Consider the following 27,523-nt stretch of genomic DNA (forward strand, 5'->3'; position numbering starts at 1 on the left):
GTGCACTGCTCCATTTTATCTTTACATTATACAGCTGGTATCCGTTATGCAGAAATACATACATAGATACATATATCCTTTATTTTAGGTAAAGTAGGACTATTACAGTACATGATCAGTGTATGGCTATTTCAATATATGATCTGTTTTCGTACACTATCTTTTTCGGATTTGTTTACTTAGTTTCCCCGCTATATACCTCTGAATTATTGGATGCAAGGCATGGATCCTTTTTCTAAATAGAAGCTTTCTTGTTTCTTTTTACCTCCAGCATTAAATCATTCCTATTAAATCAGCAAGCGAGTTTAACATGGAACATGAAAGTACAAACACTTCATGATGGGAAAAACATTATAGAGGCCTGAGGCAGAAAAAAATTTTGCAAGAGAAAAGGAATACCGCTCAAACAGTGAAAAGGGTTGTCTTGAAGGCCCTTTTCTCTTTGGTTAGTCCTTCCATTGCTTCTTGGGACAATAGCCGTCCTTCTATTTTCCTTCGTTGGCGGCGTGTTTCATGATGCAAAATCTCATATGAGAAGGCAAGGAAATAATACATGAAATGACGACAAGGCCTGTTATAGAGCGTGATGCGTGATACATTTTCCCTCCCCGAAAAAGTTGTCTGTTTTTTTTTATAAATATTTCTCTCCGATAACATCACAAATAAAGGAGCTGGTTTTTTTTAAACTTCTTGATTGATATAAATTTTCTCAATACGTGCCCTGTGTGATAGCATTCCCTACCAGCCAATCAAATGACGGTATCTAATAACAATTAAAACATTCAAATTTTCTTTATTTAATTCAAAGTCACGTTGAAATTTGGAGTAATCGCGAGTACAGTGTAAATGAAACGATTTCGACTGATGGCCAATTGCCAAACATTTTGCATACAGTAAATTATCGAATCACGTCTTCTGATCAAAAATAAAATTTTCATATAAAAAATGACTAAGGAATTTCGTTTATCGGTGGATGGAAAAATGGCCAGAGTAAAATCTAGATATATTTTAGAGTTGTTCACTGTTTCCATTATATTCTCTTCCTTTACTGTATGTCTAAACGCACAACCTGGGTTCTGATTCTAATGATAACCTTTCTCAATTCTTTTTGTCTTCAGCAGTAAATCAGAGGAATAACAAGCGAGTTAAGCATGGTACATCATGTTGCATCAATGGTACGTTGATGGGGCAAAAATCCTAAAGGCCTCTTGCTTTAACAATAAGACAGAAATAAAATGGAAGAAAGCCAACAAAACCAGCACCAACTACAGACAGACTTATTTTACGCGCCTCCTTGTAAATCTTCTGTAAATGTTTCCACTTCTTGGGGCAGTTGCAGCGCTTTTATCGTATCTTGGTAGCGACCTGCTTTCTTCATCTATTTGATGAAGAACGCGAGAGCAAAAAGAGAATACATGAAATAGCGAGTAGAAAAAAGCTGAATCGGAAATGCTAAATGCCAACCAATCAGATGGATTTCCCTCAAGCTCTGTCCATAAATAAATCTTAATCCCAGAGTGATTAAGGTCAATTTTTAATCAGTTTTTTCCAGATATTGCCAAAAGTACTTTTAATAGTTAAAATCGTTTCGGCCCCTGATAGCTTGATCGCCTGCTCACTTACTTCACCATATAATTCAGGACTTTTTTCCCAAACCATCTCTCGATAAATGTTTCGTGTTTCATGAGCTAAATAATTCTCTTTCTTTAGATTAGATTTGCATTCAAATAAAAACTGAATCTGTAAGATATAAATCAATTTATTTGACATCTGTTTTGGTTTGGTATTTATATCGTGGCTACTTTATTGCCCTTTATTAGTGAACCATTGTGACTTTATAGCTCACCGCTTTAGGTTCGTCAGCAAGGGCTTTCATTAAAAATAATGATAAATTTGACTCTAATCTCATATTCGTAGCCGTGGTTTTATAATTTACGTTGTGCTAATGTGTAAAACTCTATCTTACACGCAATCTTTTGGTTATTTGAATCAACTTAACAGGGATGAGAGGGGGAAAAAGTAAAAATATAGGTTGAACACAGTTCATTCATGTTTTAATGATGCAAACCGAAAATTGCATCAAGAAAACGTTCGTCACCAGTCTACGGAAGTTATTAGAACTCATTTTGTTTTACGATTGATAAGACTTCGGAATATCTAGATAGGAATGAAAACTGAGGCGGCTACTTATGAGAAATATACTCTTGAAATCTATTTCCGAAAAATTGCGTGGATAAAGTAGCCGAGTTTCACACATGACCAAAACACAAATTATAAGACTACGGAACCACAGATGCGACAGGAGTCATTAAACTGATATCATTAAACTAAAACGGTGAGCTTTAAATAGATCATAATAGCTTCATGTAACATGATGTCAAATGAATTAATACATATTTTTCTAAAACTAAAGAGCTCAACATGTCCGAGATGTTTGTCTTGCAAAAGGAGGCGAAAAAGTCTCCTGAAGTTGTAACACGAGAAGTTAACAGGCGATAGAGCAATGTCCAGTTATCGCGACAACTTTGTTCAAGCTTTTACGGGCTGAAGTGATTTTGGACTTATAAAAAATTTATTTAGGGCTTTCTGAAAAATGCAATTTAGAAGAGAGAGAAATCAGTTTTTGATTAAGATTTTTTTCTTTATGGGCAGAGCTTAAGAGGAATTCATCTAATTGGGTGGCGTTTAGCATGTCCGATTCATTTTTGTCCTGTATAGCTACTGCACACATGTGGACTGAGAAGTAATTCCCAGGAGATCCTTTCACCACCTATTATTAATGGTATCACATTTCCATTGCTTTTAATTTTCTTCGTTTTCATTCAAGATTGAATGACAAGTAGAGACTGTTGTTTCGAGATACAGACTTGATTTGCATTGGGCTTCCAGTTCGACAAAGTAAACTTTTCCTTGGTTAGTTTTATCAACGTTACAAACATGGCCAGTATAGAAGGCGACTCAGGAGATGTTCCATCGGTGGCTGTTTCATCAATCATCATCAACACCATTAGTTGTCCCTTCACAGTTGTGCTAAACGTGCTGGTGATAAAAGCTGTAAAAACAACACCTCGACTCCGTACCAACAGCAACATCTTGCTGTCCTGTTTAGCGGTGAGCGATGTATTAACTGGTCTCTTTTGCCAGCCATTCTTTATCCTGTGGCAGATTTTCCTACTACACGGTCTCAGTAACGGTGAGATACTTCAGAACTGCTATCAGGTATCTGTGGTTGTATTCCAAACAGCTTCATACCTCCATCTGATGTTGGTCACTTTCGAGAGACTCGTGGCGATCAAATTTACGATGAAATACTCAAACATTATAACTGATAATAATATGAGGAGAGCAGTTTTGGTAGTTTGGATCATTGCGTTCATTAATGGAGTTTTAAGAGGGATGGAAATGGTCAAAGTGGCAGGTTCCCTGGCAGCTCTTCTTACTCTGTCCTGTATCCTTTTCCTTGCTTTTAGTTACTGCATCATGTATCGAGAAACACGTCGCCAGCAAGAGAAGATAAAAAATCAACAACTGCCCCAAGAAGAAAAGGAAAGATTTGCCAAAGAGAACAAGGCGCTGAAGACAACTTTGTTTGTAGTTGGTGCTGTTGTTATCTTCCTTCTTCCACTTTCTTTCTGTCTTATTGTTGTAGCTTCAGGCCTTTACAACGCAACTATTTGCCCGATCAACAAATTATTGGTGGTAACATGTGCCATGTTGAACTCGCTTGTTAATCCACTGATTTACTGCTGGAGACAAAACGAAATGAGAAAGGTCATGTTTAGAATAAGAAACCAGGACGTGCATCCAGAGATACAGTGAAGGAGGGGAATGTAAGGAAGAGTGATTAACCATATAACTATATTTCTAGATTTTGCGTTGGCCTTTTCCATTCACCTTTAAACAACTCGCTAGTTGTTGTTTTATACGACAATTAAGATTTTGATGACGACAGGTAACTCGATAATCAACCTCGAGCAAGTTACCAACATCTTTGGAAATCGGTGATCAGAGGAAGTCTTTTTTTTCAAACGGTGTTGGCGCTTGTCACAAATTTGATTGCTACCGGAATGTTCTAGAATATGTTGTGAAGGTATATGAGGCATCAGTCGTGTAGTAGTAGTTTTTGTTCAGTTGCCGGCGGTGACCGATTGTCTGGACAGCCATACCGAGAGAGTTATTGTGATATACCCCAGAGATTTTGTTTCTATGAGCTTTTTCGACAACTGTGAGTTTGTTGTCAGTGGTGAGCTAAGTTATTTGCTGTAGTGGGCTTAGATGAGTTTATCAAGGATAATTACCGTATTGCATTTAGGATTCACTTCTTAATAAGAATATTGCTCGTTGTTTCATAACATAATTGGGTTTGTAGAATGTTAGCGTTCTTTCTGTCAGTTAACCTATACGGTAACAATATTGTCTGCGATGAAATGCAAATACGAATAAAAACTATTAAAATAAAATAAAGACTTGGGATCTGATTTTGGGAATTCGATTCCTATTCAGATAATTGTATAACTGAAATTTAGGTAATTTCATTAATTCAGGACATCAAATGGATTTTCAACGTGCTTTCTGTAACCAAAACACCAGACTATCATAAGGAATAAAACTAAACAGAACGGCAATCAGAGGGAAGATAAGTTAAGAATAGATTTCAAGGGTATGTATGCCACAGCTGGCCGACTAAATTTCCATAATTTAGAATGACGCTATCTAGATATTTCAAAAACTCTAAAAACTCCCGTAATCTGGTAAACAATGTTTTCTCGATGTAATTTTCGTTTGCATCATTAACACTCATTTAAAAAAAAAGGGGATTGAAATGATTTTCAGAGTGGCTGTGCTCAGACTGTATTTTTTCTTTCTTGGTCTTCCATCTCTGTTAAGTTGATTTAAATTCCGGAATATTGAATAGAAAAGGTAGGGGTTTTGCTTATTACTTCAATTGAAATTTAAAAACGTACCACAGCGCACTGAATATTACACTGATTTCAAAAATACTCTTAAGTCTAACGGAACGAAACACATGGTTCGTTTGGCGTCTTTTCGAAGGTTATTTCCGCCGATTGTCCGTTGTAATCTTAGATAAGGATCGCAGTAGACCTGCAAGTTACAGGTTATGTGTTCAAAAGGTTGACAAACGTTCACGAAATTCGCATAAATTGAAGTTTTCTATGAAATCTTTGACTTTTTTGTCTTGACATGTGCCTTAAACTAAACTTATATTTTGCTCAAAAATTGCTCTAAAAGGCAAAAAATTGCTCGAGGTCGCTGGAACGGCAAAACGTTGCTCCAAACGTCAGAAGTTGCTGAGATGTTGCCGAGCACAATCAGGAAAGGCCTAACACCGGTGTCAAAGAAATTGATATTTTGAATGAAAGTTTCTAAGTGTTGATGAGCTTTTAACTCACAGTAATTTACACAGAAATGGCAATAAAAAAACCCCGATGCAGATACTTGTCTCTAAGCCCATGCGCTAAGCCAAAAAAGACGTCAACTGAATTGATAAAACAAATTTCATTTCAATGCAAATCTAAAATAAATGTAATGGAGCAAAACTTACTAAATTGTAAAAACAAATTTGGGATTCCAATTCGACATGGTAAACTTTTCCTTGGCTAGTTTTACAAACACTACAACCATCACCAGAAAAGAAGGCGACAGAGATGTCTCATCGATGGCTGATTCCATAATCATAATCATCATCAACACCATCACCTTTCCCTGCACAGTTCTGCTCAGCCTACTTGTGATAAAGGCTGTGAAAACAACACCTCGACTCCGTACCAACAGCAATTTCTTGCTAACCTGTTTAGCGATTATTGCCGCATTGACTGGTCTCCTTGGCCAACCATTGTTTGTCCTGGGGAAGATTTTCGTATTATTCGGTTCAGTGAGAGTGGGACGGTTGAAACTTCTTTTATCTCGTCTCTACTTGTTACCCTTGTATCTTCCTACTTCCATCTGATGTTGGTTACTTTCGAGAGACTCAGGGCCATCACATTTACGATGTAATACTCGAACATCATAACTGATAAGAACATGAAGATAGCTGTGTTAGTAGTTTGGATCATTGCGCCCACTTTTGGGGTTTTAAGAGGAATGAAAAAGGTCAAAGTAGCAGTTTCTTTGACGGGGCCACTCGCCATTTCATGTTTTCTCTTTCTTACTTTCGCTTACCTCATCAGGTATCGAGAAACTTCTCGCCATAAAGACAACATAAAAACTCAACAACTGCCCTAAAAGGATGTGGAAAGATTTCTGAAAGAGAACAAAGCATTGAAGACAACCCCTTGCCTTCTTCCTGCTGGTTTCTTTTTCATAGTTATAGTTACAGTCTCTCCATCAACGTTCCATTGATACAGCCATGTGCCATGCTAAACTCGCTTGTTAATCCACTGATTTACTGCTGGAGACAAAAAGAAATAAGAAATGTCATTCGGAAGGAGAACTCAGGTCGTGCATTTAGACATACAAAACCGATGAACGAAACTCGTTAGTTATTGTTTTGTATGAGACTTGCATTTTCTATCACGAGTAGTAATTCGATAATTAACCTCACGTAAAATTACCAGCATCGGAGGAAATCGGAAATCAGTGGAAATCCTTTCTTTCAAATGGTGTTGGCACTTGTCCCAATTTTGAACTTGACTTTGATTTTTATAACACAAATTTTGGTCGGCTTAAGAGTTGTCGGTTGTGCGATTTGATTGGCTTTCAGGAAACCAAATCGTCTAGAGTATAAACAAAATCGTTCTCGAACTTTAGCAACATTACAGACGAACAGCTTCTTCTTAGTCTAGTTGTATTATTGACATGGCCGAAAATCAAATTAACATACCTTTCCGAACTTTCTAGAACTTTCATACAATTGAGACCTTTGATATCAACATGTTTTTGGTTATTTTTGTTTTTAGAGCTGGGCGTCTATTGTTTGCACATCTGATGCATTTAAACGTATTGAGACTCGCAGAGACCGTTCTTAAAATACCTCATTAATGCTATGACAAGCAACTTAAATATTTTTGTCATAATTATACCAATAGCATTTTATATTATATGTATCATAAATCTTGTTATAATTGCAACTAATTATCATGAACGTTTCAGTTTAAATAGAATTATATTTTATCGCGATTCAGTCTACGGATTGCAACGTAACTATTCAAATGAAGCTTTTCTAAAGTCGATTTCTATTCTATTCTGTTGTTCATTGTCAATCGGCTGCACAATTTTAAGAGAGCGATACCTTTTGATCTCCAAGATACTATTTTGCCGCTAATAATATACATGGAAAAATTACTCAGTTCTGATTGATTGAGATAAATGCAGTTTTCAGGTAATTCAGTGCAGAAGAGAGTTAATTCAGTGCAGAAGAGGGTTAATTCAGTTCAAAGAAAGAAACAAATCAGACATTCTGATTGGTCAATAATCAAAGAAACTCACAGATAGCCAATCAAATGCGAGCCTTGGATGTCGCAACAAAATTTGAAAAGTTGAAAATTTGCGAGCGAAACAACGGCCGGCGTTTTAGGTAGGCTTTCTTTCGCCACCGCAGCTGATAAACAGCTTAAACAACGAAAACACTGTAAAAAGCACTGGTTTTTGGTTGTCGGTTTGGAAAAAGTGGTGTTTAGAGAAGGGAATTGCCGAGGAAATCGAAAATTACGAGCCGACCCAGCTTAACACTTCGTTCGAGCGATCCAACGCCGAAATTAAAAAAAAAACATGGTAAAACCTCGGAAACGACGATTCCATTTCATCGAAAGTGATTCGGACACAGACTGAACAATTGCTTGAAATGTTTAGCCGGACTTTGAACGTTTTTGCACCTTAAAGATGTGAAGATATCATTGCATACTATTGTTTTGATCGTACACCGAACGCACGGTTTAAATAAATTATTTTTGCACTTGATGCGCGCGCTTTGCTCATGTTTAATTATGATAAGCTATCTCGTATTTTTCCATGTATATTATTAACACGTAATCACATGATTTTTCTCGTGCAATTTGGAATAAACAAGCACTTGTTAATTTTTTCAAAGACTACAAATTGCACTCGCCCTACGGGCTCGTGCAATTTTGTTAGTCAAATTGCATTCGAAATCATGTGATTACCTAAACGAATTGACGAAACGATCACGATATTGAACTTCAGGTAGTTCATTAGATTTCAACTCAGATCAGATGTCATCGGTTCCTTCATACAGGCGATAGAGCAATGTCAATCCACTGATTTACTGCTGGAGACAAAAGGAAATGAAAAAGGTCATTTTTAAAATAAGAAACCAGGTCGTGCATTCAGAGATACAGTGAAGGAGGGGAATGTAAGGAAAAGAGTGATTAACTTAATAACTATATTTCTAGATTTTGAACTGGCCTTTTCCATCCACTTTTAAACAACTCGCTTGTTTATATGACAATTGAGATTTTGACCACGACAGGCAATTCTATAATCAACCTCTTGCAGGTTCCCAACATCGTTGGAAATCGGCAATAAGTTGGAAGTCCTTTCATTCACACAATGTTGGCGCTTGCCATAAATTTTCTTCCGGAATTTTCTGGAATAAGTTGAAAATGTATATAAGGAATCATTCGTGTAGTTGTAGTTTTTGTTGTTGCAGGCAGTAACCGATTGTCTGGAAAGCTATACCGAGAGATTTACTTTGATATATTTCAAAGATTCTGTTTCAAGGGGATTTGTTGACAACTGTGAGATTGCGTCAGTGGTGAGCTAAGTTATAGTCTGTAGTGGGCTTAAGTGAATTGATTAAGGATAATTAATCTTATTGCTTTTAGGAGTCGCTCGTTAATAAGAATATTGCTCGTTGTTTAATAAAAATTTTTTATGGTTGGGTTTGTCGGATTTTAACGTTCTCTCTGTCTCTTAAGCCGTACCGTAACAATATTGCCTGCGATGAAATCAAAATACGAATAAAAACAATTAGCATAAAATAAACGACTTTGGATTTGATGTTGAGAATTCGATTCGTAATCAAATAATTGTATAATTGAAATGCGAGCTAATTCCATCAATTTAAGTCATCAAATACATTTACAACGTGTTTTCTGTAAGCAAAACAACACACTATCATAAGGAATAAAACCAAACAGAACGGCAATCAGAGGGGGGATAAGTTATTTTTGCATAGTCATAACATAGCTCACTACGGATAGAGGAATTCAAAGACTTGATTTCAAAGGCATTTACCCGTAGCTAGCCGACTAAATTTCCATGATTTAAAATGACGCTGTCTACATATTCCAAAAACTCTAACAGCCTACGTACACTTGTAGACAACATTTTCTAGATGTAATTTTCGTTTGCATCATTAACATTCCTTTTAAAAATTGTGAATAATTTGATTTTCAGAGCAGCTGTGCTCAAACGGCATTTTTTCTTCCTTGCTCTTCGATCCCTGTTTGGGTTGATTTAAATTACGGAATATTGAATGGAAAAAGTAAAGAATTTTGCTCATTACTGCAACTCAAACTGTAAGACCACGGCGCACTAAAGATAACACTAGTTAGGCCTGTTCCGTTTGTGCTCGTGAAATGCTGAAAAGTTTCTCACTAAAATGCTTAAAAAATTGCTATCAAACTTCGAAAAAAATCCAAAAATTGCTATCTTAATTTCAAAAGCTACTAGCTAAATTTGTTGATATTTTTAAGTAAACGCTGATTGAAAGCTTTATTTTCGGAGTTCAAAATAATTGTTAATAACATCGGTCAAGAAAAATAGCTCGAAACTTTGCTTCAAAGAGTTACTTACAAACATGGGCGAAATTTAAGAAGAGTCTTGAGTCTAACGGAACAAAACACTAGGGTTTACTTGACGTCTTTCCAAAAGTCATCTCAGCCCATTATCCGTTATAATCTCAGGTTTGCCTTGAAATAAAGTTTGTTTTATGAATTCACGTGACGTCTATTTTGCCTTGGCGCCATGGGCTTAGAGAAACGTATTTGCATCGGGGCTTTTTCATCGCCATTTACGTGTAAATCACTGTCAGTCAAAAGCTCACCGTTATAGGTTCGTCAGCAATTAAAGACTTTCATTAAAAATTTCAGCCGATTGTCCTTTATAATCTTAGATAAGGATCGCAATATGTTCAAAAGTTTGATAAAAATGAATAAAGTTCGCAGAAACTGAGGTTTTCTATAAAATCGTTGAGTTTTTTGTCTTGATATGTGCTCTAAACTTATATTTTGCTCAAAAATTTCTCAAAAAGGCAAAAAAGAACATGCCTGAGATGGCTGGAAACGTCAAAAGTTACTGAAATGTTGTCGAGCACTATCAGGAATAGGCTTAACACCGGTGTGATAGAAACTAATATTTTTAATGAAAGTCTTTAATTACTGACGAACCTAAAACGGTGAGCTAAATCTAAGGAAAACCTGCCAACTTGTAAAAACACATTTGGCAATATCTGGAACGGCTAATTAAAAATGGCCTAATCATTTTTGGATTAAAATTTACTACTGGAAAGAGATTGAGAGAAATCGATCTGATTGGGCAGCGTTGAGTGTTTCTGATCCAGCTTTGTTCTGTATTGTTGCTGGGCACATGTGAAGTGAGAAGTTATTCCCAGGAGATGTTTAAACCACTCACTAGAAAAAGGCTGTAGGTTTCTTTTGCCTTTGCCGTTCCCCGATTTCATGCGAGAGCGACAGGTTGAAAAAGTTGTTCCTAGAGACAGACTTGACTTGCATTGAGATTCCAATTCGAGATGGTAAATTTTTCCTTTGCTACTTTTACAAACACTACAAACATCACCAGAAGAGAAGGCGACAGAGAAGTCCCATCGTTGGCTGGTTCCATTATCATAATCATCATTAACACCATCTCTTTTCCCTGCGCAGTTCTGCTCAACGTACTTGTGATAAAGGCTGTGAAAACAACGCCTAGACTCCGTACCAACAGTAACATCTTGCTGGCCTGTTTAGCGGTGACTGACGCATTAACTGGTCTCCTTTGCCAGCCATTGTTTATCCTGTGGAGAATTTTCCTAGTATTCGGTCTCAGTAATAGTGAAACGGCTAAAATTTCTTTCATCTCGTCTCTACTTGTTACCCTTGTATCCTCCTACCTTCATCTGATGTTGGTTACTTTCGAGAGACTCCTAGCTATCAAATTAACAATGCAGTACTCAAACATTATGACTGAGAAGAACATGAAGATAGCTGTGTTAGTAGTTTGGATCATTGCGTTCATTTATGGGATTTTAAGAGGAATGAAAAAGGTGTTAGCAGCGCGCTCTTTGACAGGCCTTCTCACATTTCATGTATTCTCTTTCTTACTTTCACTAACTTTATTATGTATCGAGAAACTGCTCGCCATAAAGACAAGATTAAAACTCAACATCTTCCTCAGGAAGATGTGGAAAGATTTCTCAAAGAGAACAAAGCACTTAAAACAACCCTCTTTGTCGTTGGTGCTGTTCTTGTTTGCCTTCTTCCAGTTGGTTTCTTTTTCATAGTTGTAGTTACAGGCCTTCATGATATTTTCCCCATTAACGTGCAGTTGATGCAGACATGTGCCATGCTAAACTCGCTTGTTAATCCACTGATTTATTGCTGGAGGCAAAAAGAAATGAGAAATGTCATTTTCGGAATGAGAACTCAGGCCGTGCGTTTAGACATACAAAACCGATAAACGAAACCTGTTAGTTATTAATACACGACTGCAAATATATGAAAATCACATATGTGTACTGCGGTTGTAGAAACGACCCTAAGCGATCCTCGCAGTTACGAACAATACTGAACTAATAGTTGAAATAAGGCTTGGAAAAAATTCAGGACCTTACGGTACACTACTAGTTCAGTAGGGTTCGTTATTGCGAGGAGCGCTTATATTCGTTTCTTAAACCGCGGTGCACATATATGATTTTCATATATTTTCTTTCATGTATTCATCCCTAGGAGGGCTTACTTGGAACCAACATAATGACCAGCTCCCAGTTGGCTTGTTAGCTCAGTTGATAGATTGGTGGTTACTTTAATTGGGTATTTTTTTTAACTTCAATTGAAAGGTGTTCTAGGTAGAAGATAATATCCTTGTCATGCAGGAAGTCGATCGGAAAGGCTACGAGCTAATAAAAGGGCGGCCTGAAGGACTATATTTGTTGAAAATTAAAAAGAACATCTACACAACAACAGTGCCTGGCATTAGTGGTGTAACTTGACTCTAGCATTCAGCAAACGAAGCAAATCCTATACACTTGGAAGCATTTCTTAGCTCGAGCTTCAGGAAACAGCATAAAAAAACCTATTTGAGGAAAACCACGTAGTTCTTATCTAAAAGGATTAAACAACTAAGTATTTCCTCTATTAAAATACAAGCAAAAAGTTGCATTCAATGTTTATTGAGAACTCTAAAGAACGGGGGCAATTGACAACGGCAACAACAATCTTTGTTTGTACTCCCTCTTGCCTTAAAAGCTTTCTCAAAAAATAAAATATTAGAAATACAATTTTAGCATTGGCTGCCTGGAATAATCATAGGCAATGAGTGGATGAGGTTGAGCATGATATCATAATTTATCAATGCCGAGGTCTGAGGTATCTGCTGAAACCGAAGGCTGAGGCAGATAACACTGACAGATACGAGGTTTGATGAAATGTATGTTAGGTGCAAGTATGATGCAAGTATAGAGCTAGCACGTTTAGTTTAGAGTTTAGAGTTTCTCGTTTTTTACAACTGTTAATAAATTGCATTATCTAGTAAAGAGATGGCCTAAAAATCTTCCTTGTGGAAAAATTCATTCAGCAACATCAGGGATATATACTTTTGAAATTCTGCTTGCTTAATTTCTCTTTTTCTCTTGATAGTGTGATACTTCTCTAGAAGGAAACAGTTTGTATTTAATGGAGAAAAATCGCAATTAACACTTCAACTGCCCGTGGAGGCCCATCAAACAAATTGATTGTGGTTTGTGTGTGTGTTGATATGCAGAAAATGGAGCTACGCTACTGGCGGGAATATGGTGACATTAAAACAAGAATAAGTCGATTGAATGAAAAGCGCTCGTTGATACCGTGAGTATCGAGAGTGCCGATTTGAAAGATAAGTTTTTGTTCTAGAGTTTTGTGGCTTTCTGAAATGCTCAGATGTAGGGAAAGGCCGCAAACTGCCATATCCTGCCTATAATGATTAGTGAGTTTAAAGTGCCTAGCGACTTTTTCGGATGCCTCCTTATATTTCCTTTTTACGTCGCGAAAGTGTTCTCGAAGTCGTCTTCCTATTTCACCAACGTATGACGTTTTGCAAAAAGTGCAAGTTATGCAATCTAAAAAATTCAAGAAAGAGAATACTTGAAATGGCGAGAAGAACAAAGCGGAATCGGAAATGCTAAACGCCACCCAATCAGATGGATTTCCTTCAAGCTCTGTTCATAGATAAATGTTAATCCCAAAGTGATTTAGGTAAATTTTTAATCATTTTTTGCAGATATTGCCAAATGTGTTTTTAAAAGTGAAAATCGTTTCAGTCGCTGATAGCTTGATCGCCTGCTCACTTACTTCATCACATAATTCAGGATTTTTTCCTTATTCATCTCTCGATAAATGTTTCGTGTTTCATGAGCTGAAGAATTCTCTTTCGTTAGATTAGATTTGCATTCAAATAAAAACTAAATCTGTTACATATAAATCAATTTATTTGATATCTGTTTTAGTTTGGTTTTTTTATCGTGGCTATTTTATGGCCCTGTATTATTTATGTGCGAGACTCAATGTTTCTATTTTCTTGCCACGTCATACTGGATTAGTTCAGTGATTTGAATTACGAAATATTGCTTGGAAGGAGTAGCCGAGTTTTACACATGACCAAAATACAAATATAAAACTAGGAATCATTAAACTGATATCATTAAACTAAAACGGTAAGCTTGGAACTCACGAACGATAACATTCCCAAGAAAAAAACCGCGACGCAATTCTGTTGTTGAAACCTATGGCGCAGTAGTACAATAGATGTCAAATGAGTTAATACATATTTTTCGTCTTATGCAAATATTAGTTGATGGACGAAAACTAATGAACATAACATGCACGAGATATTAATCTTTCGACAGAAAACGAAAAAATCTCCTGAAGTTGTAACATAAGAAGTTAACTGGCGATAGAGCTATTTCCAGTTGTCGCGACAACTTTGTTCAAGCTTTCACCGGCTGAAACGATTTTGGGCTTATAAAAACTCATTTAGAGCTTTCTAAAAAATGTAATTAAAAAGAGACCACAATCAGTTTCTGATTAAGATTTTTTATGGGCAGTGCTTGAGAGGAATCCATCAAATTAGGTGGCGTTTAGCATTTCCGATTAACTTGTGGTTAGTATTGTTGCTGTGCACATGTGAACTGAGGAGTAATTCCCAGGAGATCCTTTAACCACCTTTTATTAATGGTACCACCTTTCCTTTGCTTTTAATTTTTTCCGTTTTCATTCGAGATTGAATGACTGGTAGAGAAAGCTGTTTCGAGAGACAGACTTGATTTGCATTGGGCTTCCAGCTCGACAAAGTAAACTTTTCCTTGGTTAGTTATACAAAGGTTACAAACATGGCCAGTAAAGAAGACGAGTCAGGAGATGTTCCATCGGTGGCTGGTTCTATGGTCATAATCATCATCAACACCATTGCTTGTCCCTTCACAGTTGTGCTAAACGTGCTGGTGATAAAGGCTGTAAAAACGACACCTCGACTCCGTACCAACAGCAACATCTTGCTGTCCTGTTTAGCGGTGACCGATGTATTAACTGGTCTCTTTACCCAGCCATTCTTTATCCTGTGGCAGATTTTCCTTCTACTCGGTCTCAGTGAGAGTGAAACATTCGAGAACTGCTTCATCTTATCTGTGATTGTACTGCAAATAGCTTCATACCTTCATCTGATGTTGGTTACTTTCGAGAGACTCATAGCGATCAAATTTACGATGAAATACTCAAACATTATAACGGATAATAACATTAAGATAGCAGTGTTAGTAGTTTGGATCATTTCGTTCATTAATGGGGTTTTAAGGGGAATGGATTTGGTCAAAGTAGCACGTTCTTTTGCAGGTCTTCTTACTCTATCCTGTATCCTTTTCCTTGCTTTTGGTTACTGCATCATGTATCGTGAAACACGTCGCCACCAAGAGAAGATAAAAAATGAACAATTGCCCCAAGAAGAAAAGGAAAGATTTGCCAAAGAGAACAAAGCGCTGAAGACAACTTTGTTTGTAGTTGGTGCTGTCGTTATTTGCCTTCTTCCACTTTTTGTCTGGATTTTTATTATAGCTACAGGCCTTGAGAGCACAATCATTTTTCCGATCAACAAACCATTAGTGTTTACATGTGGCATGCTAAACCCGCTTGTCAATCCACTGATTTACTGTTGGAGACAAAAGGAAATGAGAAAGGTCATTTTCGGAATAAGAAACCAGGTCGTGCATTTAGAGATACAGTGAAGGAGGGAATGTAAAGAAAAATGTGAATAACTTGATACCTACATTTCTAGATTTTGCGTTGGCCTTCTCCATCCCTTTGATGAACGGAAATCGCTAGTTGTTGTTTTGTGCGACATTTAAGATTTTGATCACGACAGGTAATTCGATAATCAACCTCAAACAAAATTTCCAACATCGTTGGAATCGGCAATCAGTCGTAATTATTGCATTCAAAGGATGCTGGCACTTGCCTCAAAATTGGCTGGTAGAAAACCATATCGTCCAGAGGCATGCATTAAGAAAATCTACATCAATCAAAAAATAGATAAACAACATTGCGTTCATTTGTCATTTTCCTTCATTTGTCTCGAAAGTCATGCAAACCCACGACTGCGTCCCGGGTTTGGATGTAATTATTGAATACAACAAAGAGGGTTGCTTAAAAAGATCATCAGGGAAACTTTTGCTTCACGAGCTCGTGGCTAATCTGAAAACGTGTGGAGATAGAGCATTCTCCTCTTTTCCAAGAAGCATTTGATTTTTTATCATAATTAGCTTGAACAGTATCGAATAATGTAGCGTAATTAAGAGCTATTTTACTGTAAATTTCCATTAAAAATTAGTGGAATCTGGCACTCCATAAAAGTATTTTCAATTTCAAGTTTTCCCATTCATGAGATGTGCAGTCTTCACCCTCATGTTCTGGAACAGATAAAGTTAAATTCGATTTTTGTTGGGTTGATATGTATTTTTATAATAATTTATTTACGCTCATTTGAACAAATTTGGGAGGATCAAAGGAAATGATTCTACTGCTAAAGCAAAGTTGATATATTTTGCAAAACAAGTTGACACCTAAAAAGGGTTACAATAAACGATTAGACCCTGTGGCCTTATGGGTCAGATGTACATGTTAACCACCGTTTGTTGTACGCGATGAATGGTGGAAACTATCCAATCTTCCCTGAAAGAAAAGGATTGTCATGTATACGTGTATACATATGCATACGTGCGTATATTTCCATAAATCTGTTAGGTTTCATCGTTCGTGGATCATTCTTTTAAGTTTCTGGAAAGTTTTAGAATACCTAGTCGTGCGAAAATGCTTTCATGGACTTTCTACTGTCTTATCGTGAAACATTCTAGAACATTCTATTAGATTGTGTAGTTATGTTGTAGTACTACCAAACTAGTTGTGTTGTAAGCTTCCGAAATGTTCTAGAATATGTTAAAAATGTGTATGAGGGATCAGCCCTGTTGTAGTTATTGTTGTTGTTGTCGGCAGTGACCGATTGTCCGGAAAAATACGTCGATAGAGTTACTGTGATATATTTCCGAGATTTTGTTTCAAGCAGATTCGCCGACAACTGTGAGATTGTGTCAATGGTGAGTTAAGTTATAGTTTGTAACGGGCTTAAGTGAGTTTATTAAGGATAATTACTGTATTGCCTGCAGGAGTCGCTCCTTAATAAGAATATTGCTCGTTGTTTGATAAAATAATTAGGAGTGTGTGGAATGTTAGCGTTCTTTCTGTCTCTTAAACTATACCGTAACAATATTGCCTGCGATGAGATGTAAATACAAATAAAAGCAATTAAAAAATAGTATAAAGACTTGGGATCTGTTTTTGATAATTCGATTCTTATTCAGATAATTGTATGGTTGAAATTTTAGGTAATACCATTAATTTAGGACGTCAAATAGATTTTCATAAGTTATGAAATCAAAGAGAACGGCAATCAGAGGGAAGATAAGTTTTTTTGGTATTCTCGGATAGTCATACCTTACTTTGGATGGAGAAATTCAAAGAATAAATGTTAAGGGTATTTATCCCCTAGCTAGGCGCCTGAATTCCCGCAATGAAGAATGACGCTATGACTTATCTAGCTATTCCAAAGTGTTATCATCGTAAAACAAAACTCCAACAACCTCCGTAAACGGGTAAACAACGTTTTCTCGATGAAGTTCTCGTTTGCACAATTAACATTCATTTTAAAAATGTGAATGAGTTGATTTTTAAATCGGGTATGCTCAAACCGTTTTTTCTTTCTTTCTTGCTCTCACACTGTTTGGCTGATTTAAATTAGGGAATTTTTCACGGAAAAAGTAAAGGGTTTTGCTCATTACTACAACGCAATTATAAAACCACGGCGCACAGAAGGTGGAACTACAACGCAATTATAAAACCACGGCGCACAGAAGGTGGAACTACAACGCAAGTATAAAACCACGGCGCACAGAAGGTGGAACTACAACGCAATTATAAAACCACGGCGCACAGAAGGTGCAACTACAACGCAAGTATAAAACCACGGCGCACAGAAGGTGGGACCGGTGCTCGTGAAATGCTGGAAAGTTTCTCACGAAGACGCTTAAAAAAATTGCTACAAAAGTTGCCACCTAAATTTCAAAAATTGTTGCCTACATTTCAAAAGTTACTACCTAAATTTCTTGATATTTTTGTACAAAAGATACTTATTGTTAAGTCATTAAGCTTCATTTTTCGGTATTTTTACAATAATTGCTACTAACATAGGTCAAGAAAAGTAGCTTATAAATTTGCTTCCGAGAGTTACTTGCAAATGTGGACAAAATTAAGGAATACTTTTAAGTCTAACGGAACAAAACCCATGACTTTTTTCGAAAGTCATTTCCGCCGATTATGCGTTATAATCTTAGATAAGGATCGCAATAGGCCTGCGAAACGCTGCCAAATGACAAGTTATGTGTTCATAAATTGAAGTTTTCAATGAAACTCTGACTTTTTTTGTTTTGATATGTGCTCTAAACTTAGAAAGGCTAATTGAAATTTACCTCAATCACTTTTGGATTAAAATTTACTAATGAGAAAAGCTTGAGAAAAACCGATCTGATTGGGCAGCGTTGAGAGTTTCTGATTCAGTTTTGTTCTGTATTGTTGCTGGGCATATGTGAAGTGAGAAGTTATTCCCAGGAAATGTTTAAACCACTCACTAGAAAAGGCTGTAGGTTTCTTTTACCTTTGCCGTTCTCCGATTTCATGCGAGAGCGACGGGTTGAAAAAGTTGGTCCGAGGGTCAGACATGACTTGCACTGAGATTCCAATTCGACATGGTAAACTTTTCCTTGACTAGTTTTATAAAGACTACAAATATCACCAGAAGAGAAGGCGATAGAGATGTCTCATCGATGGCTGATTCTATAATCATAATCATCATTAACACCATCACTTTTCCCTGCACAGTTATTCTCAACGTACTTGTGATAAAGGCTGTGAAAACGACGTCTCGACTCCGTACCAACAACAACATCTTGCTGGCCTGTTTAGCGGTGACTGACGCATTGACTGGTCTCCTTGGCCAGCCATTGTTTATCCTGTGGAGAATTTTCCTAACATTCGGTCTCAGTAACAGTGAAACGGTTGGAATTTCTTTTATCTCGTCTCTACTTACTACCCTTGTTGCTTCCTACTTTCATCTGATGTTGGTTACTTTCGAGAGACTCATAGCTATCAAATTTACAATGCAGTACTCAAAAATTATAACTGAGAAGAATATGAAGATAGCAGTGATAGTAGTTTGGATCATTGCGTCCATTTATGGGGTTTTAAGAGGAATGAAAAAAGTCCTAGCAGCACGTTCTTTCACAGGCCTACTCACCATTTCATGTATTCTCTTTCTTACTTTCGCTTACCTCATCATGTATCGAGAAACTGCTCGCCACAAAGAGAAGATAAAAACTCAACAACTGCCCCAAGAAGATGTGGAAAGATTTCTGAAAGAGAACAAAGCACTTAAAACAACTCTCTTTGTCGTTGGTGCTGTTCTTGTTTTCCTTCTTCCAGTTGGTTTCTTTTTTATTTTTATAGTCACGGGCCTTTATGATATTTTCCCCATAAACTTACCATCGATACTTACATGCGCCATGCTAAACTCGCTTGTTAATCCACTGATTTACTGCTGGAGACAAAAAGAAATGAGAAATGTCATTTTTGGAATGAGAACTCATGTCGTGCATTTAGACATAAGAAACCGATAAACGAAACTCGCTAGTTATTGTTTTATATGAGACTTGCATTTTCTTTTACGAGAAGTAAGTCGATAATTAACCTTATGCAAAATTACCAACATCGGAGGAAATCGGCAATCAGTGGAAATCCTTTCTTTCTAAAGGTGTTGGCGCTTGTCCCAATTTTGAACTTGACTTTGACTTTTATAACGCAGATTTCGATTGTCCTATGAAATGTCAGTTGTGCGATTTGATTGGCTTTTAGGAAAGAGAGCATTTATTAGGAAATTAAACATTTCTCGTACTTTAGTAAAAATACAGACAACTAGCTGCTTCTGAATCTAGTTTTATTGTTGACATAGCCGATAATCAAATTAAAATAACTGGTTTTACCAAACTTTCGAGAACTTTCGATCATGCAACTGAGACCTTTGATATCCACCTGTTTTTGTTTTTTTTAGAGCTGGAAAGCCATTGTTTACACGCCTGAAGTTTCTTTTGCGTATTGCAACTCGCACCGACCGTTTTTAAAATACCTTATTCATGCTATAGCAACCAACCCTGATATTTTTTGTAACATTTGTACCCATAGCATTTTATGTTATTTGTATATCATAAATCCTACCATTATTGCAAATAATTATGATCAACTTTTCAATTTTATCAGTATTGTATGTTAACACGATTCAGTCTGCGGACTGCGATGTTATTATCCAAATAAAGCTATGTTAAATACGATTTCTATTCTATTCTATTGTTTACATAAGAGTTTATAAAAAAATCTTTGAAAGTGTAACATAGATTTGCTCCTACTTTGAGAATATTGCGATGCATAAGAGAAGAGTGAAAGCAAGTCCTGCGAAGCTTTCTTGGTTTTTTAGAAGTTCAGTCGCCGGGGATCACTGATGTCAGGAAAGCAGTGACGGATTTATACCCTTCTGTTAGCTCTGCGAGTGTTCTAGTTTCCTTTCCTTGTTCTATTGGTCGTCTTGGTTACTTTTTTGTATTTTTAAAATTTAATTGAAAGGCGTTCCAGGTAAAAGATATTATCATTTTGATAATTATCATGCAGGAAGTCGATCGGAAAGGCTACAAGATAATAACAGGGCTGCCTGAAGAACTATAAATGTTGAAAACTAAAAAGAGTTAAACTAAGAATAATCTCTCAAATAAAATTTGGTCCATGTTTATCTCCCAAAATCGATGCTAGTTATTTGACTTCATGTATTTCCTCAACGGAATCGATTATCTCGCTTCTTTGGATTGTTAGGACACATATTATGCACGAACAACACGCTAGTCAGTTGCTGGTGAAGCTGTGCTTAATACAGGTTCGGTTGTAAAATTTTGAGATTTCATTAAATATTTTGATATTTGAAAATTGCTTACTCCATTGATATCGCGGGTCCGGCCCGAGTGTCCCGCGGGTGTTAGAAAAAGAGCGGTCGGACGTATTCTTTCAAGAGTTTCTACTGAGAATACGCCATCTCGTCAAGCAGAGCACAAGGAACACCATGTCTAACGCCCCGAAGTACAGTCAGTCATCTTAGACTGGAGACTGGACTTAGCTTTTTTTTCACAGAAACCTGGCTGAGAGACACCATCAGTGACAAACTAATTAATATTCTAGGCGTGGACCATTAAGATGGCCAAAAGTTCTTCAGGTTGATCCTGGGCGTGAATTCATGGGTGATTTCAAGAGAGATACGGCAAAGCTTGATGTGAGGATAAGAAGAAACACTAATGAGAAAAGGTTGTGGTTATTCATTGTGGTGAATAACAATGAAAGCTCAGTTTTTCGTTTGTCTCACGATGTAGTCACGTGTGATGTAGATCGCGATGTTTCGACTGCATACTACTAGTCCTCTTCAGACAATGAAGTCGACTGGTCATGCGTGATCTTATAAAGCATCTACTATCTCGTATAATTATGGGGCTACGCTCCACGCGTTGCGCGCGTCACGAACTCTGCTATTAATAGGATGTAAGAAATGTCAAGGTATTTTCCCACATATTTGATAATCTGTTAATCTCTATTTCTCAATCTAGTTAATTATTCTTGAGGGAAATCAATTAAGCACGGAACATTGTAGTTTGACGGCTGATCAAAAGCTCAAGCTTCCACACGATTAGCAGAGCTATAATAGTTAATGTCTCTGTATCAAAAATATTTTGACTTTCAAGGGCATTCAAGTATATCATGTCTCCTTCGATTAAATCTGGTCAACTGTAGCAGTATCCCAGTGCCGCACTGGACATGATTGTGCACACAACAGCGCTGAAAAACTCATAAAAGAGCATTGCCTTCCCCCGGAAATGTCATTAAATCGTTCCTGACCTCGATGAATAGTTCTAGCGATTGATAGAATTGCATTTGACATGATACATCAGTTCAAAAAGAGCGATAAAAACTTACCCGCTGGTCGACTGTTGAACCCTCGAGGGCTTGATGGCAGGAACATAGGACCATGTGGGCAGCGCACGCACAATTCAACAACTACCGCCGCTGATCTTAATACTGCATCTTCAAAAGCATCGCTACCGAACGAACGAAGGTCACATTTCAACGGATGGAGTGTGGAACGCATATATACATATACATTTGTAGAGAGAGAGCCCAAACCTCTCACGGGAAGTAAAAAATAGTGTTGCTGCTCGTTAATGCTCGCAGCAATAGATTAATATCTAAAAGAATTATATTAACGGCGTAAAATTTACAGTATACACATTGCGGACTAGAGAAAATTACGCCGTTAGTTAACGGCATAAAATATCATATTACATAAAGTAAGCCGTCATCTAATTACCGCCAGATGATCATTCAGTCAATCGCAATTGTTGCCTCAGCAAAGTGAAACATCACCTTCTTAACCATGAAGCTATGGTGACAATTGGATTGAGTGGATATGGAGATGATCGGCGCCGACTGTGAAAGGCCATCTCCGATACCTAGGCAAATAAGATCAGCATAGCAAGCAAAGTACCAACCGACATCAATGACAAACATCTCTGGGATAACTTATTCAATTTTTCCTCATGCTATTGTACCTTGAATATACCGCGAAGGTCATCGCTTTTAACTGGCGAGGGCCAAATTAACTTCCGGAAATCTATCGCATCAGTTTGACTGCTTTCCGCTTCAGTTTCAGCTTGTAGGTATTAAACCCAAGCAATGAGTTCAGGATACGCTAGACCTTCGCGGATGTCCTTTGAAAAAAAAAATGCGTTTTTTGAAGCATAACCACCATAAACTATATATCAATGAAAAATTTATGAGCGAATTCATCGCACATCAAATCTGACCACACAAATAAGACTTCTGCACGATCCTGAGAAGTTGGTCTTCAAAGCAGTGGGGGGAATTTTTCGATATTTTCATTGGTTACTTTGCAATTCATTTGTCAAGTTTGCTGATCAAAATTTTACCGATGCGCATTACGTCGGAGGCCATTGGAGAAGATCTATTTTGAAAAACGGAGTTACCCCCAACGCTGTTTAATAAGATTGGTCTGTCGGTAATTTTTATTTCACCTCTTTTTATTTTCAACCGTAAGCACCTTAGACAAGCCGCGGCAAACCTTGTGGTTGCTTATCGAGTGCGAGCAGCGAAGATTGTCGAAACCACGAGCCCCTATCCGTTTCGGCGAGATTCTTTTGCCTTTCCGCGTCGAAGTTCTTTAGTTCTTGTAGTGACAGCCAGGCTCCTCTTTTACTTTCACCGATGAACTCTTTTCTTTTTTATCTTTCTCCGTTCGCATTTACTTTTTAACGCAGAAAGATAACAAAGATCTTCTCTTGCGACCGAAAATCAAGAGATGTTTACGCGATTGGATTTCATGGATCAAGATCTTTAGCCGCAAACAAAGCCCGTCGGTAGTCACCTTTGTCGACATGTTATAATTGGCTATTCACACTTTGGCGGGCTGTATAATTCAATTCGAAAATACGTTTTTGTAAATAACTCGTGCGCGTCTTAATATTTTACCAAAATCTTTCTTGGAAGCTATAGTTAAAATAATAATGTTCTGTTTGACATGAAAAAAAATTAAGAAAAAACTGGCCCTCGAAGGTCTACCGTATCTTTCAGAGCTAAGATTGATCCGCCCCATGTGTGCAGACTTAACTTTTTCTCGCGCATGAAGTACAATAGTTTATATTTACATAATCAATAATGTTCTTTATGTTATTGAGCGTCACAGAATTTTTGCTTGGTGCAACTAGAGAAAATGTTGAATGGACCAATTAATTGAGAAAGGTCTAAGCAGAGCAAAAGATTAAGAAGGCCACACGAATACTGGCAATTTCCTTTAGTTTTTGGGGCTTATTTAGGCTGATATAGTGAGCTGAAGATTTGCTAATGTGTAATGCATAAATTGTGTGGATAACAATTGATTTGACTTTTTGTCGCTACTTTGGCCTTTATGGTCCGTTGCGGTCACCGGCGAAAGCTTTAGCTGAAGTGAATTAAGTAAAGATTTATTGTCGGAGTTTCAATTGGCATTATGCACCTGCCTCAGTTGGAAGAAGAGCCGACCAAGCTTTTTATGGTTATCGCGATAAGTTTGATCAAGGTCTCAGGGACCGAAGCGACTTTGAACTTGTTTTAAAAAAAAGACATTTGACAATATCTGGAAAGTCTAATTAAAAATTGACCTTAATTAATTTTAGATTAGGATTTATCTTTGGGCAGAGCTTGAGGAGAATCCATCTGATAAAGTGGCGTTTAGTGTTTCATATTCCGCTTTTACTTACTTAGAAGTCATTTCCACGAGATGCTTTTAAATCACCAGCTAAATAAGGGGTCAGATTGCCACCTGCATTTGTCTTCCTCCGATTTCATGGGAGGATAAACATCTGGAAGAAACAGGTCCTCCAGGACACCTAATTCATTTGAATTGAGCTTCCAATTCGACATGGCAAATTTCTCCTTGGCTAGTTTCACGAACACTTCGAACATCACCGATAGAGAAGCAGATGTCCCATTGGTGGCTGGTTCTATAATCCTAATCATCATCAACACCATTACTTTTCCCTGCACAGTTATTCTCAACGTATTTGTGATCAAGGCTGTGAAAACGACGCCTCGACTTCGTAACAACAGCAACATTTTGCTGGCCTGTTTAGCGGTGACTGACGCCTTTACTGGTCTCCTTTGCCAGCCATTGATTATCCTGTGGACAATAATACTATTACTCGGTCACAGTATTAGTCAAACAGTTACAGATTTCTGGTTCACATTTGTTGCTGTTATGCTAACAGCTTCATTCTTTCATGTGATGTTGGTTACGTTCGAGAGACTCATAGCCATCAAATTTACGATGCAATACTCAAACATTGTCACTTATAATAACATGAAGATAGCAGTGCTATCAGTTTGGATTTTTGTTTTCATCAATGGAATTTTAAGAATGACTGTCTACGGAGTAGCCCATTATTTAACAGGCCTTATTATTATTTCAAATATTATTTTTCACGCCTTCACTTACCTTACCATATATCAAGAGACACGTTGGCACCAAAAAAGGATAGAAACTCAGCAGCTTCCCCAAGATGAAGTAAAAAGGTTTGTCAAAGAGAACAAGGCGCTTAAGACAACTGTGTTTATAGTTGGTGCTGTTATTGTTTGCCTTCTGCCAGTTTGTTTCTGTTTTATCGTAAAAGTTACAGGCCTCTATGAGATTTGCCCCATCAACGCACGATGGATGTTAACATGTGCCATGTTAAACTCGCTTGTTAATCCATTGATTTACTGCTGGAGACAAAAAGAAATGAGAAAGGTCATTTTTGGACTAAGAACCCACATCGTGCATGTAGATATCCAGTGAAGGAGGGCAATGTAAAAGAAAGGGTAACAACTTGATAACTACACATGTAAAATTTTCCCTAAGTCTTTTCCATACACTGGATGAAAAGACTCCTTAGTCATTGTTTTTCATATCAATTATGTTTTTAATCACGATAGATGATTCGTCAACCGCATGGAAAATTAAAAAGTTTCTTGTAAAAATCATTTTTGATGCTAGAAAAACTCCTTTTTCGAGTGCATGTGTTTCCATTTGCCCTTTTCTTGTGCATTAATTACAGTAATTCTCAATTTTATAATGCATGAGGTTACTGATTTTATTGGGAACAAGTTTGTATATTAATCGCAGTATATTTAAGGTACAATAGCAAAATAATAAATTGAATAAGTCATCTCAGAGATGTTTGTTATTGATGTTGGTTGGTACTTAGCTCACTATGCTTATCTTATTTGCCTAAATATTGGAGATGGCCGTCGATACCAACCATCTCCATTTTCACTCGATCCAATCGTTACCATAGCTTCACGGTTAAGAGAGTAATGTCCCACTTTGCTAAGGCAACAATTGTAAAGTTATTGACCGAATAATCATCCAGGGGAAACTATAACACTCGATTGGCTACAGAATCGTAGAAGTCCCTCAATAACGTCCAGATAGCATTAATTTGTGGTTACTGACTTCTAACAAACTAAGGTAAACTGCATTTGACTTGCCTTTACTCGTATGTAATGTTTCAAAATATTCTTAAATGTAGGTCTGCTTACTTAGATTAAATGACAAGCAACATGAAAAATCCAATACAATACTTTGCAAGTTTATTGTGTCGTACGTATCAGATGTCTCAGTTGTGTATGGACAGTTCTTGAAAGTTCGGTAAAGAAATGTAATTAAATTAGATTTTCGGCAACGTCAACAATAAAACTAGACTAAGAATCTGGTTGTCAGCAATTTACCAAATAGCGAGAACGATTACCCAATGTATTAACTTAAGATCGTAATATAAACCGAGAAAAATAACAGTCTGTCAGTACTTTTAATGAAGCTTACATCATTTAAAATAAAATTGATAATTCTCCCTAGTTTTGCTGAGTTTTACATCCGCAGTAACAGTAAAATAATTCATTTCCGCACGATCCACCGTAAATTTAAAGTGCCTATTTGTAGTTAGAGCCCTTTCCTGAGCCGACTGATATCCTGTTGCGTGAACAGTGCGAAGCCTCTGGCGGATACTGGCACCAACTTAGGTTTCCGAAAATCCATCCCAAGAGCCATCAGTTCCCTCCTGCTCTCAAGAAACTAGAAGTAGCAACAGTAGCAATGTCAATGCGATAACAGCAATATTTTATTGAATTAGATGGTGGCGAATCCAAGTGCTGTGTGAAAGTCGAATGCGTACGAAATATCCATTTACCATACGTTGTTAGTTATTTGGCGTTGAGCGAAATGGGTCATATGGCAATGCTGCAATTAAAATAAGGAATTTTTTTTCTATCAAAATCCCTTTTTGAGATTAACTTGAATCAGTTGACTATAAACTCACTCGTTTTCCGTTTGACCGGCTCGACGAAGATTGCAATCTCTGAGGAAAGGAGCAAATTGCATTGAAACTACCCGCCGATGACTTTTCGGCGAAAAATCATCGTGCCTCGTAATACAGCTGATTCTTTCGCCGAAAGTTAGCTTTTGGTTTGTTAAGGGAATTACTCTACAGCAAGGAAACTCTAGAGCACTGACCAAGGGAAACCTTCGCCGCGCTCAGTGCGAAGGAATAAAATGTTATGGAAACAGAAACGAACACAGTTACCCATTCTTAACATAAATTTCGCCATAGAAAACAAAACAAAAACGCAGCAAACAAAACATTCAGTAACAGGAGTTTTTCTGGTCTAATCTTGACCTGAACACCGCCGATGAGAAACCGTCTTTGTCACTCCTGGTCGAAATATTCGTTTGATGCACGCAGCTCTCCTTCGTGGGGCTGAACCGTACTAGCAACTTCCATTTCTTCTTCTTCTTGAGTACGATGTATCACAATTCTTGATACAGCTTGCTGAAAGTAGGTGGACATTACCATCGGACATTATTTCAAGAGTATTTCAACGCTGACTGATCCAAAATTAGAAGAATGTGAGAGATTTTTAAGTGTCAACTGAGAGTTTTCACAGTTTTCTACGTCGTCACCCGCCAACTCGTTACCAGTCCACGGGACAATAGTACTTTTAAGACAAAATAAGAGCCCTTTAGGGCCCGAAAAATCGAGTTTTAAGTTTTGGAAATTTTTTCGTCCATCGGCATTGGTTTGTAA

General features: G+C 37.3%; 4 protein-coding genes across 4 annotated transcripts; all 4 read left to right on the forward strand.

The window, feature by feature from the left end:
* The first annotated feature begins 2,937 nt into the window (after window positions 1-2,937).
* LOC136283310 (histamine H2 receptor-like) lies at window positions 2,938-3,819 on the forward strand. Its single transcript, XM_066171894.1, has one exon. It carries the CDS (start codon window positions 2,938-2,940, stop codon window positions 3,817-3,819), a length of 882 nt encoding a protein of 293 aa, XP_066027991.1.
* Window positions 3,820-14,560: 10,741 nt separating this feature from the next.
* On the forward strand, window positions 14,561-15,448 carry LOC131786873 (histamine H2 receptor-like). Its single transcript, XM_059103946.2, has one exon. The coding sequence runs from the start codon at window positions 14,561-14,563 to the stop codon at window positions 15,446-15,448; it is 888 nt and encodes a 295-aa protein (XP_058959929.2).
* A 3,069-nt stretch (window positions 15,449-18,517) lies between these two features.
* On the forward strand, window positions 18,518-19,444 carry LOC136283311 (histamine H2 receptor-like). The gene has a single exon (XM_066171896.1). The coding sequence runs from the start codon at window positions 18,518-18,520 to the stop codon at window positions 19,442-19,444; it is 927 nt and encodes a 308-aa protein (XP_066027993.1).
* Window positions 19,445-24,327: 4,883 nt separating this feature from the next.
* LOC131786872 (adenosine receptor A2a-like) lies at window positions 24,328-25,239 on the forward strand. Its single transcript, XM_059103945.2, has one exon. It carries the CDS (start codon window positions 24,328-24,330, stop codon window positions 25,237-25,239), a length of 912 nt encoding a protein of 303 aa, XP_058959928.2.
* The last annotated feature ends 2,284 nt before the right edge of the window (window positions 25,240-27,523 follow it).

Source organism: Pocillopora verrucosa, chromosome 9 (genome assembly GCF_036669915.1).
Source record: "Pocillopora verrucosa isolate sample1 chromosome 9, ASM3666991v2, whole genome shotgun sequence".
NCBI classification, from domain to species: Eukaryota; Metazoa; Cnidaria; class Anthozoa; order Scleractinia; family Pocilloporidae; genus Pocillopora; species Pocillopora verrucosa.